Genomic DNA, 24,184 nt, shown 5'->3' with positions numbered 1-24,184 from the left:
AGTGGTCAGACCAAGGAAGGGCGAGGGGAGGCATGGCGGATATACCCGTCATGTTCGAAAAGATGGGGTCAAGAAGATGACCTTTGACATGGGTGGCTCCAGTATTTATCAGTTTCATCTGCAGGGCGCTCAGCTCGCTCGACAAATTGGTAGCCCTAGGGTCAATTTCTTCATCGAAATGGCAATTGAGATCTCCTAGCAAGATGAAGTTGGATGCGGCCGCAGCCAGCAGAGCAGTAATTTCCATTAGTGACGATGTAAAATCACCCATGTTTCCAGGGGGCCGGTAGACTAGGAGTCCTGTCAACGTGTAGGTAGGGGAAAATTGAAGCGAGAATTGGCAGCTCTCACAGTCCTTGACCCCTGCCTCACGTGCCTTACAACTCAGTGACTCCCTGTATAAAATGGCCAGACCACCCCCTCTCCCTGTGCCTCTGTCAAGATGGTAGATCAGATATCCCGGCGCCAGCGCTATCACCGCATCCGGACCCGAGGTGTCAGATAGCCAAGTCTCAGTAAGAAACAAGGCATCAACCTTGTGGTCCAGTAGTAGGGAGTTAATCTCTGTAGCGTGGCAGGGGAGTGATCTGCAGTTAAGCAGGGCAAGCCGACACAAGGTAGTGGGGATGGCATCTTCTACATCCAGGTGGCAAACTCTACATCCCCTAAAGCGCTTTCCGTCTTTGGCAACATAGCAGCATTTGTCGTATTTCGGTGTTCGGTAGGATAGGAGCTCATCCCTCGTATACCTGCTCGTGATGGAGTGCTGGGGACTCACATCGGGCATAGCTACTGGCCCCGGACCCGGACCCGGTTGGGCCCGGACGGGCACAGACGGGCTTAACTCTGGCGAAACTCCGGCGCTAGTCCGGCGCGTCCGCTGCTCGCGTCCGCTGCGCGGAGCCATAAGGGACTATTTATATAGGGCGACTAGACCGCTCGGCGAATGTGCCCCCACCTAAGATGGCCGCCAAAACTGGATCGAGCCCGGGGCCGGTCTAAACCCAGCACTCAGGGATCAGGGACAGATGGAAATGATTTATCTGCCTAACGAGGGTAGGAGCGTTTCAGAAAAACAATTTTAAAAGTGATTTTAAAAGTCCGTTTTCTTTTTTCGTCCTAAAAAGTAGTTCTAAATGCAGGGGGGATCGGACACAAGGGATAAATCAAGTGCAATTCTTTATCAAATAAAGCAGCAACTGAGCGCTCGACTAGCAGCCTCTCAGTAGTTCTTAATCCCTGGTCTGGTCACTAAGCCCTCCTTTTATAGGGCGACTAGACCGCTCGGCGAATGTGCCCCCACCTAAGATGGCCGCCAAAACTGGATCGAGCCCGGGGCCGGTCTAAACCCAGCACCCAGGGATCAGGGACAGATGGAAATGATTTATCTGCCTAACGAGGGTAGGAGCGTTTCAGAAAAACAATTTTAAAAGTGATTTTAAAAGTCCGTTTTCTTTTTTCGTCCTAAAAAGTAGTTCTAAATGCAGGGGGGATCGGACACAAGGGATAAATCAAGTGCAATTCTTTATCAAATAAAGCAGCAACTGAGCGCTCGACTAGCAGCCTCTCAGTAGTTCTTAATCCCTGGTCTGGTCACTAAGCCCTCCTTTTATAGGGCGACTAGACCGCTCGGCGAATGTGCCCCCACCTAAGATGGCCGCCAAAACTGGATCGAGCCCGGGGCCGGTCTAAACCCAGCACCCAGGGATCAGGGACAGATGGAAATGATTTATCTGCCTAACGAGGGTAGGAGCGTTTCAGAAAAACAATTTTAAAAGTGATTTTAAAAGTCCGTTTTCTTTTTTCGTCCTAAAAAGTAGTTCTAAATGCAGGGGGGATCGGACACAAGGGATAAATCAAGTGCAATTCTTTATCAAATAAAGCAGCAACTGAGCGCTCGACTAGCAGCCTCTCAGTAGTTCTTAATCCCTGGTCTGGTCACTAAGCCCTCCTTTTATAGGGCGACTAGACCGCTCGGCGAATGTGCCCCCACCTAAGATGGCCGCCAAAACTGGATCGAGCCCGGGGCCGGTCTAAACCCAGCACCCAGGGATCAGGGACAGATGGAAATGATTTATCTGCCTAACGAGGGTAGGAGCGTTTCAGAAAAACAATTTTAAAAGTGATTTTAAAAGTCCGTTTTCTTTTTTCGTCCTAAAAAGTAGTTCTAAATGCAGGGGGGATCGGACACAAGGGATAAATCAAGTGCAATTCTTTATCAAATAAAGCAGCAACTGAGCGCTCGACTAGCAGCCTCTCAGTAGTTCTTAATCCCTGGTCTGGTCACTAAGCCCTCCTTTTATAGGGCGACTAGACCGCTCGGCGAATGTGCCCCCACCTAAGATGGCCGCCAAAACTGGATCGAGCCCGGGGCCGGTCTAAACCCAGCACCCAGGGATCAGGGACAGATGGAAATGATTTATCTGCCTAACGAGGGTAGGAGCGTTTCAGAAAAACAATTTTAAAAGTGATTTTAAAAGTCCGTTTTCTTTTTTCGTCCTAAAAAGTAGTTCTAAATGCAGGGGGGATCGGACACAAGGGATAAATCAAGTGCAATTATTTATCAAATAAATGATTCAACCATAAGTCTCTCCTTATTGTTAAAAGCTTGCTCACATATATCTCTACTTTTTAAAATCATCATCAAATCTAAAATAAATATGTATAAAATATTTCTGGAATATAGAGAAACCTAGAAACTGACACATGTAATAGCTTTACATCAGTGATTTATTAACTCCATGGGTAGTGCTTAGCTGATTCTGGAAGTGCAAGGGTACTCACTGGCTATCTTTACAAACAGATGGATAGTCACTAGCTAATTGCATGAGTGCACAAATAAACATTAAGTGCATGAATAAGTCTAAAAATAGCACCTGAAGGCACAGGTGAGTCATGTAGTAGTAACCACGTGGATAGATGTCTGCAACAGTAGGAACTGGATGAATCTATGAGTGCTAGGGTAGAGTGTGGGTTATTACATGGTACAGCCTGCATCACTGCATGACTCTAGGGCTAGTACATAACTTGTCGAGTGTGATTGCATGACTACAGTGGTGATATCTGGTGGAATACTGAAGTAGATAGCAAGTGAGTGGGTGACTTTATAAGTTCATGTATTACTGCCTAAGTTATTACTGAACTACTAAGATATTTCCAGATTGATTATAAGGGTGCAAATGTAGTGACTGGGTAATTTTAAAAGTACACGAGTACTGGCTGAATGATTACATAACTACAAGAAAAATCCCTGCGAGATTGAAAGAGTGCAAGGATAGGGTCTGGGTGATTGAAGCACTATATAGCAAATACATTGGTGATCCCATTAGTACAAGGGTAACGTCTGGGGGATTAAAGGAGTACATAGGAAACACCTGGGTGATTGCATGACCACAGGGGTAATATCTGGGGATTTACATGACTACATAGGAAGTGACTGCGTGATTTTATAAGTGCATATGTACTTCTTGGCTGATTAGAGGACTGCTGAGATACAATCTACCCAAACACAAATAAACAATACTTGCCATATCTTTAGTAAAAGTCTCACCATATTACTATAAGCATACATAAATATATTAGTATCATAACACTATGCAAACCTTAAAAATTCAAAGAACAAACTTACAATTTCTAAGAAAAAATCTGAAATTATGCGGTATCGTTCAACTATACCTTTCTACGGAGTAGAAAAAAAACAACACTTTTGTGCTACATCTTCACCATTGTATGTAAAATTATGCGGCATCATTCAAATATATCTTTCTACAGACTAGAAAAAAGAAGACCAATTAATAACACCTTATATGAGCATCTTTTAAACCATACGTTTGTGCTGCATCGTCACCATTCTATCTAAACTTATGCGGCATCATTCAACTCTACCCTTCTACAGACTAGAAAAAAGAAGCCTAATTAATAACACCTTATATGAATATCTTTCATACCACACTATTGTGCTACATGTTCACCATTCTATCTAAAATTATGCGGCATCATTCAACTATACCTTTCTTCAAACTAGTAAAAAGAAACCTAATTATTAACACCTTATACTGACTCACTCTCAATGAAGCTGCTCTCCCACCCTCGCATCACCACCATTAAGTGAGGCCTCTCCAAGCCCTGCAATCCTGTAGTGTTGGTGTTCGGGCCCTCCTCCACCCGCAGGTTATACCCGCGCCTCATCCCTGGTGGTCCAGTTGACCTCTGACTCCTCTCTCTCACTCCGCTTCTGCCCCTTTCAGCTGTTCTCACCCTTTCACTCTTGTTAGCACTTTTTTTCTGCTTTCTGCTCCGTTTCACCCTCTGACTCCTCTCTCTTGCTCTGCTTCTGCCCCTTTCTGCTCCATTTTTACCCTTCAGCTTTTCTTACCCTTTCGCTCTCTTTAACACTTACTTTGTACTCTTCATATCTTTTTTCCTTTTCTTTTTCACCCCTTTTACCCTTTTTTCTCTTCTTCTATTGCCTGCTTTTTCCCCCGTTTTCCTGCCGCTGCTACCCCCTTGGCCAATCCCCCCCCAGCGTGACCAGCCCAAGCCAGTTACCCTCCCCTCTCCCACCTCCTAGCTGTCCAGCCATCCCTGACCCCTACTTAATGGCGGCCGCTGCAGGAACAGGCGAGCAAGACCACTGACTCACTGTCAGTGAAACTGCTCTCCCACCCTTGCAGCTCCACCATTAAGTGAGGCCTCTCTGAGCCCTGTACTCCCGTAGTGTTGGTGTTCGAGGCCCTCCTCCACCCGCAGGTTATACCTGCGCCTCATCCCTGGTGGTCCAGTGGACCTCTGACTCCTCTCTCTCTCTCCGCTTCTGCCCCTTTCTGCTGCGTTTATCACCCTTTCAGCTTTTCTCACCCTTTCACTCTTCTTAGCACCTCCAGGAACACGGGCCCAGCACAACCCACCCGAAAGAACACTACCAAATCGAAGACCATCCAATGCATCCTCCTCAACATCCGCTCACTCCACAAACACGCCACCAAAATCTGGGACTTCCTCGACAGCACCACCCTGGACGTAGCATTCTTTCAGCGAAACCTAGACCAACACCACCTCGGGACCGGACATCACCATTCCCCAAGGATACAAGATCTCTCGGAAGGACCGCCCTACCCACCTGAGAGGAGGAATTGCCATCATCCACAAATCCACCCTCTGGCTGAGCACACTCTCCGATGAGCCCACAGACCTGATGGAACACCTACACTTCAAGATACAGGCCAGCCCTACCACCACCCTCCAAGGAAATCTCATCTACCGACCCCCTGGACCGCGCGGGCCGTTCACCAACTCCATCATGGATATCATCTCCCCACAAGCCACCCACCAACTACACCCTGCTGGGAGACCTCAACTTCCACCTCGACAACCAACTAGAGCACAACAGCACATCCCTCCGGGACAACCTCCAGAACATTGAACTCTGTCAGATCGTAGCCGAACCCATGCACTCAACATGACATACCCTCGACCCGCTCTTCACAACAGGAAACATCACTGTCAGCCACACCACCGAACTCCCGTGGACAGACCACTGATGCGTCCACTTCACCTTCAGAACACCCGCCATCCATAGACAGCAGCGCCTTCTCCCACAAAGAAACTGGACCGAAATCACCGATGACCAGCTCACCTCTTCACTCAGCAACTCCACACCAACCACCGCGGAAGACGATGACCCCAACACCGCAGCCCAAACTCTGCAGAGATGGATCTCCGACAGTCATAGCCCACTCAAGAAGAATAACAACACATACGCCAAGAAAGCCAGATGGTTCACCATCAAAGTTCGAGAGTCCAGACGAACATGCTGCCGCCTCAAAAGGCCTGGAGAAACTCTAAATCCACAGAAGCCCACAACAACTTCAGAGCCGCCACTAACGCACACCACCATCTCATCAGAAATATGAGGAAAAAAGCTATCAAAGACAGAATCTCCACACACGCCCACAACTGCAAAGAACTCTTCAGCATCATCAAGGAGTTCGCCCAACCCACCAGCGAGTCTACGGACATTCCTCCCGCACAAGACCTCTGCAACAAACTCAGCATCTTCTTCCACCACTAAATCAAGAACATGTACAACAACTGCAACAAAGACAACCAACACACTGAACCCTCACCAGCCCACCCCGACACCCTGAAGCCAACGATTGACAACAGGACAGCCCTCACTACCGAAGACACACTAAATACAATGAAGTTAATCCACTCCGGGGCCCCCACGGACCCCTGCCTCACCACATCTTCAACAGATCTGCCAACACCATCGCACCCTGGCAAACGCCTCCTTCCTCAACGACTGGAAACACGCCAAGATCAACCCCCTCTTGAAAAAGCCCTCGGCGGACCCCATTGACCGTAAAAACTACAGACCCATCTCCCTACTCCCGTTCCCAGCGAAAGTCATCAAGAAAGCCATCAACAGCCAACTCGCCACCTTCATTGAAGAGCACAACATCCTTTACTCCACCCAATCCGGCTTCCGAAAAAACCACAGCACAGAAACCGCCCTCCTCACCACAACAGACAAGATTCGCTCCCTACTGGACAGAGAAGAAACAGTAGCGCTCATCATCCTCGACCTCTCAGCGGCCTTCGACAAAGTCTCTCATCGCACTCTGACATGCAGACTTCACGATGCCGGGATCCGGGACAAGGCCCTGGACTGGATCCACTCCTTCCTCTCCGGCAGAACGCAGTGGGTCAGACTCCCTCATACCGGACCCTATCCCAACCACCTGCAGAGTCCCCCAGAGGTCCTCCCTCAGCCCCACACTCTTCAACATTTACATGGCTCCACTCGTCCCCCATCGTCAGAACCCACAGACTCAACATTGTGTCATACGCTGACGACACCCAGCTCATCCTCTCCCTATCCATTGAACCAAACGCAGCCAAACACAACTTTCAAGAAGGCATGTAAGCTGTTGCCAAATGGATGAAAAGCAGCTGCCTACAACTCAACACTGACAAAACAGAAGTACTCATCATTGGCCCAAACCCCGATGACTGGAACAACACCTGGTGGCCCCCCTCCCACGGAAGCCCACCCACCACACAGACCGTGCATGCAACCTTGGAATCATCTTAGACTCCGAGCTCAAAATGGACAGCCAGATCAACTCTGTCACATCCTCCTGCTTCCACACCCTCTGCCTCCTACCTAAGACCTTCAAATGGATCCCCCTTGAGCACAGAAAGATCGTCACTCACGCCCTCGGCAACGCACTCTATGCCGGAATAAACAAACACCTAACCTGCAAGCTACAAAACATTCAGAACACCACTGCAAGACTGGTCCTCAACCTGCCAAGACACTGCCATATCTCCCAGCACCTGCGCACACTTCACTGGCTCCCCATCAAGGCTAGAATCACTTTCAAGATTCTCACCCACACACACAAAGCCCTCCACAACACCGGACCAGCATACCTGAACAGCCGACTCAAATTCCATGCACCCCAAAGGACCCTACGATCAGCCTAGCTTTCCTACGCCGTGGTCTCCCGCACCAGAAAGACCAGATTGGGAGGCCGCTCCTTCTTCCTCGTGGCCGGACCCTGGAACGCTCTACCACTCCACCTCAGACAGACAACATCACACCCCATCTTCACGAGAAACCTCAAAACTTGGCTCTTCAACAGACCCCCTTCTTGATGGACTGGAACCAGCACCCCCACCTTCCCCAGCACCTTGAGACCCTTACGGGGGAGTAGTTGCGCTTAACATGTGATTGATTGATTGCTTATATGAGCATCTTTCAAACCACACTTTTGTGGTGCATCTTCACCATTTTATCTAACATTATGCGGCATTATTCAATTATACCTTTCAGAAAACTAGAAAAACTAAGCCTGATTAATAACATCTTATGTGAGCATCTTTCAAACAACAAAATTATGCGGCATCATTCAGCTATAATTTTCTTCAGACTAGTAAAAAGAAGCCTAATTAATAACACCTTATATGAGCCTCTTTCAAACCACACTTTTGTGCTGCATCTTCACCATTCTATCTAAAATTATGCGCCATCATTCACTAATCCATCTTCCAATATACACATAGTACTACATAGAATCTTTTCCCAGCAACTTTTAAGTACAAAAAAACCAACTACAATACACATATCTACATTTAAAAATATATTTCAACCATCAGTTTTTGAATAATGTAAAAAGTTTAAAAATAAACCTAATACATAATGCACCTCAAAAATGTATAATTCACCTTAGAAATAGATTTGTAGAATTTAAAATATCACAAACTCTTAAAGGATTTTCTTTAGCACACAATCAATATGATGCACCAGTCTCAGCAAGGTAAAACTAGTAATGGCAAAGTTTCCCTCTCGTTCTCCACACAAATACATGTAAGTAACAAATCACATTGCATCCTACAGTATTTCAAATTGTAAAACACATTTCTATTGGTTACACATATTAACCCTTAGCAACTGACTTCTAAAAGTGCTCAAACCGCTTCTAGATCTTTTTGAAGTCACGATTCCACCGCGCACATCCGCAATGGAGCCGCAAATTCATATAGGAGTTCAAAAATGTATTACAAATACATTTACCACTATTTTTTAGTAACAGACCACTTCTAAAGAAAGTACTGACTTGGGAAATGTCACTGTAATAACATATTACTTATACATAAATTACAAATTTACATTTTAAGTCCACAGTTAAGTTTCAACCCCACCCCCATTCTACTTAATACCAGTTTCCATAGTAACAGTTCATGGAACATTCAAGTTAACTGACAGGTCACAAGTTCACCGTATTGTCAAGTACACCACACAATGTTGCAAAAGCAAATAGCATGTGTGGTTGACTTTGCAAAATAAGACATTATCCTTTCTATTGTACCTTTCAAACATTTTTTACTAATCAATAAGAAACACGTTTTTAGAAAGTAAAATGCACCCTATTTTTTAATTTACAATGTTTTTAAACAGCCAATCAACTCTCTACTTTTTAAAAACAGCATCTTGTCCACCATTTTACATACCTCTCATTCTACCAATTGACTACCTCAGCTACAGACATCTTTTCATTACTTCGAGACATCCCTTCAAGGTGCTTACAGTGTGGATTGTTGGGCACAGCTAAGTTTTGCGGATCAACAGGTATGCTGAACGCAGAGGTCTTGACAAAGACCTAGCTTTGCAAAATGTGGACATTAAATGGATTGCACAGAGAGGATTAAAGAGGCACCAATTGATGCCTTTGATTAAAACCTATTTGCATCTTCAACCCCCTGACCTCATGATTGTGCACTGCGGTGGCAATGACCTAGGCACATTGACTGGGGTACGTCTGGAAATGCTAATGAAGGATGCATTTGCACAATTGATGTTGCTTTTACCTCAAACAGTCTTTGCATACTTTAACATATGCCAAAGACAGAAATGTAAGTGGTCAAATGAATTCTGTCCACAGATTGAAAAAGCTAGAAATAATGTCAATAAGGCTGTTTCTGCTTACCTCAGAGACCATAGGATGGGCTCCATCTATAGTAACAATCTACATTTTGATATGGATGGCATCTACAGGAGTGATGGAGTCTTTCCCAATAACCTAAAGCTCTGCATTGACACTTACATGTAGCTACAACAAACTCAGAATGAAAACAAGGGCTCTTTTTACAGCCACCCTATAAATTAATACTTATTTTTTTTTTTCACAAATCAATTTTTTTAAATTTTTCGGGGATTCACGCACTTAGCGTGAATTCACAAAACAAGAGCACAAACTCAATGCACTACAACACAACACACTTTTCAAGTTTAACTATTAATTTTAATTATATATATATTTTTAACGATTCTATCAATTGTAATCTTGTCATTAGCTTCAATCACAGTACCTTTTTAAAACAACTTCACAAATACAACACTATCAAGTGCATTATATACTACTTAATTGTTTATTTAAGTTGGATTTGTGAATCCATCGTGATTACATGGGGGGCCGCGCTGAGAGAGCCACATTGGAGTCGCGGCTATAAACTTGAAACAAAAAAACCTATCCCCTTTAATTATTTCATAATCGCCCCGGGGACACCATCCCCCGGGGCCTGCAACCATTTATAATTAAATTAAAAAAAGAAGGGGGATCCGCGTGGCACCCCCTCAGGGTAATAGTGGCCCCGGAAACCCATCCCCTGGGGCCTAGCCTCTTCTTAAAAAAAAGAAATACAGAAGGGGATCCGTGTGCCACCCTCCCAGGCCACTTCTGGCCCCAGGGACCCCATCCCCCAGAGCTGGCCCTTACCATTGGGGACCGTGGGGGGAGCGCCGATGCCCCCTAAGTCCCATCGGCTCCTCACCTCCTAGGGGGAGGACCAAGCAGATGCTTTGAACACAAAGAGCATATCACGCTGAACGATTTGGTGGTGGTCCCATCCTCCTAGGACCACCCCAAGTAAAGTTATGGGCAAAAATACAATGCCAACCAAAGGCCCAGCAAAGCATTATGGGGCGAGATTCTAGAGTGCAGTGAATATTATTGTATTAGCTCTCAGCTGCGTCAGGAGAGCGGGTGCCACTTGAGGAACGTTTTGATATTGGATACTATAATATTCACTGCACTCTAGAATCTCGTCCCATAATGCTTTGAAGGGCCTTTGGTTGGCATTGTATTTTTGCCTATTACTGTGCTTAGGGTGGTCCTAGGAGGATGAGACCACCACCGAATTGTTCGGCATGATGTGCTATTTGTCTTCAAGGCATCTGCATGGTTCTCTCCATAGGTTAGAGAGGACCCCAAAATCATCACCTCTCTCACTGCTTGCTATATTTTCATTTTCACTTTTGTGAGATGACTATATGCATTTTAGCATGTAAAGATAGAGATACTTTTCTTTTACCAAAGGTGTGTGAGGTTTCTGTTTAACTAATTGGGGTGAGTCAGAATGGAACGGAGCAGAGTTCACTGAGTTTTTGTTCAACTCCGCAGAATTCCGCATAGTGGTACTCCGCCAATTTCGCCCACCCTTATAAGGAACGCATTGGACTTCAGTGGGGGCGGATTTACTATTCCCACGCCATACAGAAAAACAGTAGGGAAAGCACTGGACTTCAAAGTGGTTAGATTTACTATTGTAACTTTAAAAAAGGTAATATTCGGAAAAGTGTTGTACTTCAGAGGGGCAAGATTTACTATTGCCACTCCAGTCTGTGCAACAGTAGGGAAAGCATTGGAATTCAGAGGGGTAAGATTTGCTATTTCTAGTCCAGTCTGTGCAACAGTAGGAAAAGTGTTGGACTTCAGGGGGTAAGCCTTGCTATTCCCACTCCAATCTGTGCAACAGTAGGAAAAGTGTTGGGCTTTGGAGGAGGTGAATTTACTATTTCCACTCTAGTCTGTGCAACAGTAGGGAAACTGTTGGACTTCGGATGGGTTACATTTGCTATTCCCACTCCAGTCAAAGCAACAGTAGGTTAAATAATTCACTTCAAACACGTAAAATATGTTAATAACCCTATTAATTCAGAAAAAATAGAAAACTCTCAATATAAACATAATTACCTAACATAAAACATATATAAATATTTTAAAACATTTTACACAATTCATCAACATTGCAATTGTTTTAAATTAACCAAGAATTGTGATTTAATTAACTTTCCACCCTATACCCCCTACAAGCCTAGACGTCCACATCTAAAATCGAACTAACATAAATAATTACAACACAATTTAAATAATTAATAAACAATTGCATAATTAATTTTCAAAAAATAAATCATTGTTATTTAATTTAAATCCCCACCCTATAACCTTACAAATGCAGCAGCCCAAACCTAAAGTATAACTAAAATATATAACCTAATTCTGGCTGACCTGAACCTACACTGGAATGAAAAAGAAAACAACCTGACAATCCTGAACCTAAATGAGCTGCTACACAGTAATAACCTAACCCAGCACTGCTCAGAAGCTACGCACAACAAGGAGCGATCCTGGATGCAATTATCTCCCAACGTGACACCATAACTATCAATCACATCCTACCCGTGGACTGGTCTGACCACCACCTCATCCTCTTCCACATCACCCAACCATCTCTCATCAACCCCCCTCCCAAGCCCCCCCAATGGACGAGAAATCTTTCACTGATCTCCATGGCTGACCTTGAAGAAAGGGTAAGCTCACTCCTACCTATCCCTATTGACGATCTCTCCACAACGGAACTCACCACTCACTATAACTCTACTATGAGTTCCATCCTAGACCAAGTAGCCCTCTTGAAACTAAAAAAAACAGGAATATTCCATCTAGGTCCTGGTTCAACTCTGACATCAACGCTGAAAGAAGACAACTTAGAGCTACAGAACGACAATGGAGAAACAATCCCTCTACCACGCTCCTCGAACAACTCAAAACAACCTGAAGGAAATACCAAAAACTCATCAACAACGAATAAACCACCTTCTTTGCCACTGCCCTAGACAACGTGAAAAACCGACCCAAAGAACTTTTCAACATCATCAGACAACAAACATCCAAGCCCTCAGCGGCCCCCGACCAGGCCTCCAAGGACCTATGTGACAACTTCGTCAACTTCTTTAATGACAAGATCACCAATATTGAGCTCTCACTAGACACCAAACCCAATGCAAACCTACCTACTGAAACCGAATCTAATGCACACAAGCACCCAAAAAAATCTTGGAATTCCTTCAACCCCATTTCCTAAACCGAGATTCTCAAGCTGATCTCCTGTTCCTAACCCGCATCTCACGCACTAGATCCGTTACCTACCCAATTGATAAAAAAGCTGAAACTCTCCCTAGCTCCATTCTGGTGCAAGATCACAAAGAGCTCCTTAAATACCGGAGTCATACCTGACTGCCTCAAAGTCAGCCAAGTTACATCTCTATTAAAGAAACACTGGCTATCTGTAAACCACCTCAAACTCAACCATGAAAAAAACGAAATCCTCCTCATCTCCACCAAAGACAAGAACCCCCAAATCATGGAATGGCTTAAAGCAATCAACGCTCTCAAGGGTAATCTCACCCTAGCCAGCTCCGTAAAATCACTAGGCATCACCCTAGACCCCAAAATTGACATTACCAATCACACCAAGAACTCAGTGAAGAGTGCCTTCCTCAATCTGAAGCTCCTGTACAAAATAAAACCCTTCATCCCTTCCAAAGACCTCAAGCAAGCCACCCAATCCCTGGTGATATCCAGACCCGACTATGGAAACGCTATCCTAACCGGTACAGCCAAATTCCAGATCGCCCCCCCTCAAAGCTACTCTCAATTTAGCAACTTGAATGGTCACTGGAATCAGGAAATTTGATCACATTGCACCTGCACTCAAAGAACCTAACTGGCTCCCAATAGAGATGCGTGCCAGCTTCAGAACCGCCTGCCTCATGCACAAAGCTCTCCACACAGGGAAACCGGATTACCTGGCCTCCAAACTCAAAAAAGCCGGCCAGTCAAGGAACCTCAGAAGCTCCAACACCCTACTGCTCATCTCCATGAAAACTCGCAAGTAAAAAACTGCTGCTCGATCCTTCGCTGGAAGCGCACCCAAAATATGGAACTTTATCCCAGCAAAAAACTGCTGCTGCTCGATCCTTCGCTGGAAGCGCACCCAAAATATGGAACTCTATCCCAGCAAACATTAAGACTATCCCGACCTTTGTAAAATTCAAAAGACTCCTAAAAGACCTTTTCCTCAACTGTGTATTCCCGAGCAGTTAACCTTCGCTGAAGCGCACACCCATGCAATCCACAGCACCTAGACACTTTGTCACTGACTCTACCTCCTCCCAGTGTACCCTTGCCCCACCCCGATCATGGTTCTGCCCTAGACTGTGTACGCACTGCGAGGCCTCACTGGACTACCATACCTCAATGCAGCATCCACGCTGGGACTTACTAAACATCATGTAATGTAAATGTAGTGCATTTATATAGCACACCGCACCCCCCCGAAAGGGTCTCTCAGGCGCTGTACACATACCGCTGTGGAACCCTTCCTGGCCTTTCCCTGTGAAGTGCCCACTCCTGGGCACCCCCAAGGTGAAGCCAGGCACCCTAGCGCTTTTGGGGCCGTTGTGGAGATTAAGAAAGCTATTGCCCAAAGTTGCAGAGTGGGACCCATGATTAGAATAGGCACCGAGGCGAGAATTATCAGGTCCGGGGAAATTGAGCCCAAGACCCGCCGAGGTGGGAATTGAACCCTGGTCCGGGCCAGACGTCTGCATCAGGGTCTGCCGCTCTAACCATAGAGCCACACTTCTCCACGTGTATATTTGTCTTATTTTGTGATTCTTTCATTTTAACTGTTGTAAAGCGCTCCGACACCCTTGGGTCTGGCCGGTGCTATAGAAAACTCCTAAATAATTATTACACAATTTGCATAGTTATAATTCAATTGAATATCCTGTTATGTATTAGTAAAAATGCATATTTAATTATTACTTAATTAACTTCCCACCCTATACCCCCTACAAATCTAGCAACCCATAACTACAATAAATCAGTATTACATAATGTACATAATTGATAATTAATTAAATAATTAATAAGAATGTAATATATATCTGTTACTTATGTATTACCTAATTAACTTCCCACTCTATACCTCTACAAACCCAGAGGCCCACACCTAAAATATAACAAAGATACATGATTATTACATAATTTACATAATTAATAATCAATTACATAATTTTTAATCAAATATTATTTATGGGTTAATTAATTATTAGCTAATTAACTTCCTACACTATACTTCTACAAAAATAGCAACCCACACCTACCAAATAAGTTAAAGAAATAAGTATGGCATAATGTACATAATTAATATAAATCATAAACGTACTTAAACAATAATAATTAATAAATAAATTATTATTACTTAATTAACTTCCCACCCTATCCCCCTACAAATCCAACAACCCGCTATGACACTGTAAATTTCTATTAGCAATTAAATTTGAAATCACTTACAAATACAAACTATGGGGAGTGACTTGGGGAGTCTAGATGGTGGTCGCACTCTAAGAGCGCAACCAGACTCCTCCCTCATGTGCCACCATCAGCTGCAAGGATGGCCCTTTTCTGCACAGTTGTGGCCTCCTCTTAGTCACAACAGCTACCACGACTGGAGTGGAGCAGTGATAAAAGTCTGGAATACTAGCGACAAGACCAGGCACTCGGAGTCAGCTAGACACACAAAATGGCAGCTTCGACTAATTCCTAACCATACAGCTGGTGCTACAGATTGGAGTAAAGGAGAGTGGAGAACATGGCCCCAAGGTGGGAGACCTAAGATGTCCTACAGGAGGGACGAGTGAGGTGCAGTTGCACCCCATGAGGTGGTGATGTCTTGGGCTTCCAGCTCCCAGGATATTATCTCTTGATGGCATGTGCACCTGGAAGATTCTATTGCATGTAGGAGTGGATGATGTAATTGTATACTCTTGTGCAAGTGGCATGTGCTCAGTGTGTAAAAACTGCCCTCACTCACAAATTGTGAATTTCTTCATCATAAGGCTTGCTAACTAACATTCCCACGCAGACCAACGCCTGGCATGGAGCATAAGGGAAGGGAAAAGGAGGCATTGGAAGAACTTAAGAGAAATACAGAACTGGTTATAAAACCAGCGGATAAGGGAGGAGCAATGGTCCTACAACCAAGACAGCCTACACCACCGAATGTATGAGACTTCTGTCAGACAGGAGGAACTATAGCATTCTCCCCAGGGACACTACACCAGAAATAAGAAAAGGTATTGCCACAATTGTTGAGGAGAGAGTTAGTAATTATTGGATCTCACAACAGCGAGGGCTCTTTCTGTGCAATGAAAATCCAGTGGTCCAATATTTTTACACACTCCCCAACATTCATGAACCTAATAGACCACCACCAGGGTGACCCTTAGTCTTGGGGATAGGCGCGATTCTTGAACCATTGTCACACTTTTATTTTAAACCTTTGGTACAAAAAATGGAAGCCTATGTACAAGATACGAGAGACATTCTGAACCTTATAAAAAAGATGGAATCTGATCCTTCCATGGCGTTCTTGGTGGGATTGGATATTGAATCACTCTACACCAATATTCCACAAAGGGAGACCCTGAGGGTCGTGGAAGATCTCCTTTACACAGAGATATGGGCATACAATACACCTAGATTTTGTAGAGATTGACCTCACCAGAAACTTTTTTGAGTTTGAGGGAACCATCTTTGTACAGACCCATGGTATTTCAATGTGTATTACTTTCGCCCCAAACCTGGCAGGACTGTATATTGGGGTATTTGAAAGAGAGTACATTCACACCCAGGATAGTCCCTGGTTCCACTATATTAAATTATGGCAGAGATTTATTGATTATATTTATTGATTTGGAGGGATGATGAACATCAATAAGATATTTCCTACACTGGCTTAACGGTCAGAATCCATTATTACATTTCACATCAACCACCACACGGACATAGCTCCCATTTTGGATCTGATAATTGAGCCAAGGGGAGGAATACTGTCTACTCGTGTCTACCATTAGCCAACAGATACAAATGCCCTAATATCCTTTGACAGCTTCCACCCCAGATCTCTGAGGAAAAACGTACCCGACAAGTTTCCTGGATGAATCCACTGTACTCTCAAAGATACTCCGTGAGAGACAGTATCCAGATAGAGTGGTAAAAAGGCATGGAAAAGAGCCACAGATCTGAATAGGGAGATCCTCCTGGACAAAGTTGAAAAACCTAATGCGACAAACAAAGTCTGTGTCACGACTTTTAATTCATCTTCACGCAATATCAGACACCTCACATTGAAAAACTGGCGTATTCTGAATTAAAATGGTTTATGTCTGGATAAACCGTTGTTCTCCTTCAGATGGAGTGCTAATCTGAGAGATTTACTGGTGCATACAAGACCCTACTGTAAAACACCAGACAGAATTATGGGGCAATACTCCTGTTACAGGCCACACTGGATGTGGCTCTTGTGATGTATGTAACTTAACAAAAGATACAAAGAGCATAGATGTAGGGTAACATATCCTTAGGTGCACAACAAACACACTAATTGCAACTCAGAGAATGTCATTATTTGATTGAATGTCCTTGCAAAATGCTATATGTTGGTATGACTTCCCAAAAAGTAAAAATAATCACCATGGAATACAGAAGCAACATACGTTGCCAGGAAACGAATACCAAGTTCACCACACACTATCTGGATGAACACCATTCGGTGGATGACATATTTTGGACGGTGCTGGATAAACCAAACCTTTACAACACTAAACAAGATATCAAAAAATGACTAATCCTGAGTGAACAGAAGTGGGTATATAGGCTTCGTAGCCATGAGACGGGTTTGAATGACAACATCCTGTGGAATTCACTAAATAGGTGACTTTAAAGTCCCACTACCCCCTTCTGAATTCCTCAAATTCAATGAAGGTCCGTACTACATTTCCCAGGATGCAAGAGTCTAAATTGATCAAGCATGCAGTTTGGGGAGTTGGAGAGGTTGAGACAGGAAGTAGTCCTCTCCCCCCTTTTTTAAGTGGATTCTATTTCATTGCATCCCTCATCTCCGATGGAACACCACTGCCTAGTTTTCCTTAGTTTGAAGATATGTTATGACCTTCTCTTCCCTTGGCAGCAGAGTGTGCTGCCCCTGGAATGACATCGAGGCCTGGAATAATCAAAATAATCTTTTGTCTGGTTCTGTACCTATTGCTTAGGTTGTAGCATTGACCTGACATCGCATAATTGCCAATGGATTCCCTACACTCACATACCCTCAAGTAGGGGTAAAGATTCAATAGTTTGTGTGGAGCCTATCAACCTCTTACTTCTGCTCATGCTGATATCATGGGCAAGACCATGATTTCCTATAGTGTTATGCCATGGATTGTTAATGTTCTTTTGGAAAAGATCAAGTACTCCGCAGTATTGCGCTATTCCAAGCGATCCCTCCCTTCCATCCTGATGTTGCAAGAGACCCATCTCATGGGCACAAAGTGTCTGTTTCTAGGTAAGCTGGGCTATGACATCATGGTGGGTTTGCTAGAGGTTCCCAGGGTGTGGCAATCCTCTTGCATTGCTCCTTCCCTACGGTAGAGACCAAGAATTACACTAATCCCCAGGGTGGATATAGTGCCCTAATTGACATGATAGTGGGTCATCTACTGAACCTTTTGTACATTTATGCCCCTCCCATGGCTTTGAAAGCCTTCTTGACCACACTCCTTCAGTGGGAGCAACAGCCATACTTTTATAGGAGGTAATTTTTATGCAGTTGTTGATCCTTCAATGGATTCCACCAGCCCTACTTCAGACACCCATCGTAACAGAGCAATGTCTCTGCAAAGGTGGGAGTATGCTCTGGGCCACTACAATATATGGAGGATCTTGAATTCCAGGCAGTGACAGTATGCACACATGACTGCTGCTTATCATACATATGCCCTCAATGACATGTTCTTCATTCGCACCCGAAGATTCTGTCTCAATGCCTCACATTCAGATTCTCCAGTGTGGAATTTCTGATCATCGCAAACACAAGGAGATGATGGATGGAGTGCTGAAACTTTTCAGACACTCACCCCCAGTCACAGATCTGGGTTGAATCCATCATCGTTCTTTAGCTCACTTTGCCACCCCAGTTCAGACCCAGCCATATGCAAATCAGTCTTGATCCTTTGCCTTATCAGACCATTCCAGTCTGAACTACTTAGCCAGGTCTTCCCTGGACCGGAAACAAGCATCCTGGTTGAGGTTTCGTGGTTACACCCCTCATCAGCCAGGCTGAAAAGTTTCAGCGCTCCATCCATCATCTCCATGTATTTGCTTTGTGCACCCTAAGGTGGCAGGGTATGCCTAGACGTCGGTCCCTTGCTCACTTTGCGACTGGATTCAAGCTAGCCTAGCTGATGAGCGGTGTTTCTACAAAACTGGTCCCAGGATGCTTGTCTCTGGTTCCAGTAAGACGTGGCATGGCAGTTCGGGCTGGACTGTTCCCATGAGGCACAGGGTCAAGACTGATTTGCATGTGGTTGGTCTACACTGAGGTGGCGAAGTGAGCTAAAGAACGATGACGGATTCAACCCAGATCTGTGACTGGGGGTGAGTTTCTGAAAAGGTGCAGTGCTCCGTCCATCATCTTCTAGTGTTTGCAAATTTCTGATCATTCCCCTATATTATTACACATTGGTGAAGCTAACCATGGAGAAGGGCAAAACCAATGCTCTCATCCCCCTCGACTTCCAAGCAGCTTTCAACACCGTATCTACCTACACAGTCCTCCTCAGCCTGCACCAGTTGGGCATCCAAGGAGAGGCCCTCAAGTGGATTGCCTCTTTTCTCACAGGCAGAAACCAAAGCATCCACCTCCCTCCCTACACCTCAACTCTAAAATATATAATCTGCGGAGTCCCCCAAGGCTCTTTCCTCAGCCCCCTTCAACATCTACATGGTAGCCCTAGCCAGCCTGGTCTAATCATCTGACAACATGAACATCATATCCTCTGCAGATGACACCCAACTCATCATATTCCTCTCCTCTGACACCACCAACACTAAAAACAACTTTTACAGGTACATGCCCAATGTCGATGCCTGAATGCATAGCCAGTGCCTCAAACTTAACATCGATAAAACTGAGGTACTCAGATTCGCAAGCTCTGTTTCACATGAGACCACACCTGGTGGCCCACTGATCTAGGCCCCCTCCTCAGCCCATGGAACATGCAAAACATATTGGCATTATCCTCAACAGCAATCTATCAATGAAAAGACACATGAATACCATTGCCTCAGCATGCTTCCACACCCTCCGCATGCTGAAGAAAATCTTCAAATGGCTCTGCACAGACACCTGAAACACCAACACCCAGGCTCTCATCATCAGCCACCTGGATTGCAGCAACACCCTATATAGGGATCAACACCCAGCTCCAAAACTGACTCCAAACAATACAGAATGTAGCCGACAGGCTCGTCATCTACCTCCCGAGACAAATCCACATGACCCCCAGCTCAGAAAGCTACACTGACTCCCAATCAGCAAACTATGCCACTTCAAACACCTCACCCGCAGCTGTAAAGCCCTCCACAACAAGGGTCCAACCTACCTCAAGCAGATCGTAAACTTCCACCAGCCCCATATCGCAAGGAATGGCAGCCATTCCTTCTCCCACCTCGTATCAAAACTCTGGAACAACCTTCCATTGCCCCTGCGATCTGCACCAACATTACTAGAGTTCAGAAAGAGAATGAAAACCTAGCTATTCAACAAATAGGTCAAAGTGGCAAAGAGCACCCCTCCCCAGCACCTGGAGACCACCAAGTGTGATATGTCTAGCTTTAAAAATACTGCTTGATTGAGTATGCTGTCCTATGTGGTGCCTTAATGCTTGGCATCTCTAAGACAAAACTGATGGACACGTGGTAAGGCAAGAGTAGGGGTGGGTGGAATTTACGAAATTCACTTTCGCAAATTATCGCGAAAATGTTAAAAATCTCTGCAAACACGCGGAAATATTGCGAAGATGCGGAAGTTTTATTCCCGCCCGTTCGCGGTATTTTCTGCGGGGTCGCGGCTCGCACACTTACCCATGCGGTTGCTCGCGGGCGCGGCCATCTTGTTTTCACTTGTCTCGTGGTGCATGATCGCGAGAAGAAAAACGTGATCGCGCGACGAATGATGTTACAGCGGGCGCGAACTGTCGCGAGACAGCGCAAATGGCTACCAACAATCCAACATCTCGTGGAGAACGCGACCGGATCGGGAAAACTTGTCGCCGAACGCGGGGATTCAGGTAAAGCGATCGCGCGCACGCAAGAATTTATTATTTTACAGCGCGAGCAAGCAAAAGATTTCCGGTAAAATGCGGTTTGCGGAAATTTTGACATTTTCGGGCTCTCCGCGGAATGCAAAAATGTCAAATTATCGCAACTTCCGCGAGCGGAACAGAATTTTAGCCCAGGCCTAGGCAAGAGGTCACGCACTACTTCCAATTTTATGCTGGGTCAGTGTGCTCACTGCATGTTCTTTGGACGGCATACAAGATACTCATCCAAGGATACATGAAGAGTATTCATAGGCAGGATGAGAAAGCAAGATACCAGCATGTAACGCAACTGGAGTTCCGCGATCTTCATCGAGAATTGGAGCTTTCCACCACACAGCACAACAGCGCTACAAGGCAGCTGATGCTGATTCAAGAGGCAATTAAAATCCTCTCCATGGAAGCAGCAAAACAGATCTGGTATGCATCCACAGCACGGGTGTAGGTTAAGAATAGGAAGTTATTGTATTGGTTGACATCCCAGCCCTTGGAAAGCAGGGTTATTCCAGAGATTAGGAATAAGGGTGGGCGTAGTGGGCGTAGTGGGGCTACGTGAAGCAGCACGTAGTGTGCCCAAATCTATGCACACTACGCGCTTCGCGTAGCCCCACTACGTGCCACCCACCTCCCGCCCGCCTTCCTTTTAAATAATATCAGCAATGTAAAATAAATTAAAGTAAAGAGACTTACCTTAAGCGCGGCGTCTCCGGGGCTCCCTCTTCTTCGTTTCTAATTTCTTCTGACAACTGCGCATGCGCGGACGCCCGCGCATGCGCATTTCTCGCAAGAAATGCGCATGCGCGGGTGTCCGCGCATGCGCATTTGTCAGAAGAAATTAGAAACGAGAAAGAGGGAGCCCCGGAGACGCCGCGCTTAAGGTAAGTCGCTTTACTTTAATTTATTTTTCATTGCTGATATTATTTAAAAGGAGGGCAGGCGGGAGATGGGTGGCGGGTGGCAGGCAGCTACGCTTCGCCCTCGGCGTGTGCGTAGCGCTGCCTGCTTCGCCTACTTCGGAAAGTGCGAAGCAGGCAGCGCTACGTACACTACGTGGGCGAAGCGTAGTGCTACGCCCGGGGTTAATTAGGAATGGGAATGGTCTGAACCATGGACTTATCCTGCCATTTCCCAGGCTTTTGCGGGTTACTACTCTTCGCTCTATGCCGCTTCTCCACATCTTGTGGTAGACATGGGTGATCCTCTCCTTGATGAGGTACCACTGCCTCACTTTTCGAGCACTGAGTGCCGGGAATTACAGGACCCCATCATGGCTAAAGAAATAGATGAGGATATCTCGAGGATGGCAACTGGCAAAACGCCTGGCCCAGACTGGTACCCTATAGAATTATACACCAAATATAGAGACATTATCACCATTCACCTCTTAAGCCTCTACAAGGAAGCAGTTAAAGTTGGCTTCTTTTCCAGAGAGATTGATCAAGCCATGATTATGATCATACCTAAAACACTTCCTCCATTGACCTCTTGTGCCGGCTATTTCCCCATATGTACTCTATGGAATCCTATGACAAATATAGAAACATTATCACCCTTTACCTCTTAAGCCTCTACAAAGAATTGGTGAAAGTTGGATCCTTTCCCAGAGTGATTGATCAAGCCATGATTATGGTCATACCTAAAACACTTCCTTTATTGACCTCTTGTGCCGACTATCGCCCAATATCCTTTATAAAATGTTGAGGTTAAAATGTCTCTGTGCCACTTTGTTGCCTCTGTCTCTTATGTGCCCATGTCTGTCTCTGTGTCACTTTGTTGCCTCTGTCTCTTGTGTGCCCGTGTCTGTCTCTGTGCCACTTTGTTGTCTCTCTCTTTTGTGCCCTTGTCTGTCTTTGCACCTTTTTCTGATTATTATTTCCCCCTCATGCCCGTTTTCTGTCTCGTCTCTGTCCTTCCTGCCGCTGCTGCCCCCGGGGCCCCTCCCCCCTTGCCAGTTCCCACTTCCTGCCTCCCTGCTGCACTTCCCTCCCCCTTCCCTACTTAATGGTGGCTGCTGCGAGGAAGTGCAAGCAAGACCTCTGACCCCTGGTCAGGGACCTGCTCTCCCCCCGCAGCTCCACTCCTAAGTGCCACCATGCAGGTCTGCTAGCTGCTGTTGCCTGGTTTTGTCCTTGTGCCACTTTGGTAGGTTCTGTCTCTTGTGTGCCTGTGTCTGTCTCTATGCCACTTTGTTTTCTCTCTCTCTTGTGTGCCCATGTCTGTATATATGTCACTTTGCTGCCTCTGTCTCTTGTATGCCCTTGTCTGTCTCTTTGCCACTTTGTTGCCTCTGTCTCTTTTGTGCCCGTGTCTCTCTCTGTGCCTTTCTTTCCTGCTTTTCTGCTTTTTTATGTCCTTGTCTGTCTTTGCACCATTTTCTGATTATTCTTTCCCCCTCGTGCCTGTTTTTTGCCTCCTCTCTGTCTTTCCAGCCGCTGCTGTCCCTGTGGCCCCTCCCCCCTGCTGGTTCACGCTTCCTGCCTCCCAGCTGTGCTTCCCTGCCCCTCCCCTACTTAATGGCGACCGCTGCAAGGGAGTGCGAGTAAGAACTCTGACCTCTGGTCAGGGACCTGCTCTCCCCCCACAGCTCCGCTGCTAAGTGCTACCACACAGGTCAGCTAGCCACTGTTCTCTGGTTCTGTCCTTTTGCCACTTTGGTAGGTTCTGTCTCTTGTGTGCCCATGTCTGTCTCTGTGCCACTTTGTTGCCTCTGTCTCTTGTGTGCCCGTGTCTCTTTATGCCACTTTCTTGCATCTGTCTCTTTTGTGCACGTGTCTGTGCCTTTCTTTCCTGATTTACTGTTTTTTGTGTCCTTGTCTGCCTGTGCACCTTTTTCTGATCATTCTTTCCTCTTTGAGCCTGTTTTCTGCCTCCTCTCTGTCCTTCCCGCAGTTGTTGCCCCTGTGGCCTCTCCCCCCGCCAGTTCCTGCTTCCTGCCTCCAAGCTGCGCTTCCCTCCCCCCTGCCCTACTTAATGGGGGCCGCTGCGTGGCTGAGCAGCGGATGTGCACCACGGGTGCTCCGCTGGCACAACAAAGGCAAGCTCTGCGCCAGTCTGCAACTTGACTACGGCCAGCGCCAGGGACCCTGGTTCTCCAGCCATCCACCACCACAACTCAGCTGCCCTCAATGCACTCAAACCCGTAAGAGACAACAACTGCCAGAGATCGACACCAAACACCACCCATGGCCAGTTCTCCTGCCTACACTGTCGACAATCCTTCACCATCAACAGCCCTCACATGACCGCTGAACCCAGGACGGATGCCCACACCACTGAAGCCCGGACATGCATACTCCTCAACGTGCGCTCCCTCCACAGACGCCACGGAGA

General features: G+C 45.8%; 1 protein-coding gene across 1 annotated transcript in view; it reads left to right on the top strand.

Moving 5' to 3' along the window:
• The first annotated feature begins 21,092 nt into the window (after positions 1 to 21,092).
• LOC146782762 (vomeronasal type-2 receptor 26-like) overlaps positions 21,093 to 24,184 on the top strand; it is a 106,173-nt gene continuing 103,081 nt past the window's right edge. The window contains exon 1 of the mRNA XM_085637236.1: positions 21,093 to 21,274. Coding sequence (XP_085493362.1) covers positions 21,093 to 21,274 — 182 coding nt within the window. The remainder of the gene's footprint in view (positions 21,275 to 24,184) is intronic.

The sequence above is a fragment of the Triturus cristatus genome, chromosome 12 (genome assembly GCF_964204655.1).
Source record: "Triturus cristatus chromosome 12, aTriCri1.1, whole genome shotgun sequence".
NCBI lineage: Eukaryota > Metazoa > Chordata > Amphibia > Caudata > Salamandridae > Triturus > Triturus cristatus.
The sequence above is the reverse complement of the archived record's forward strand: the minus strand, read 5'-3'. Positions and strand labels throughout refer to the sequence as shown.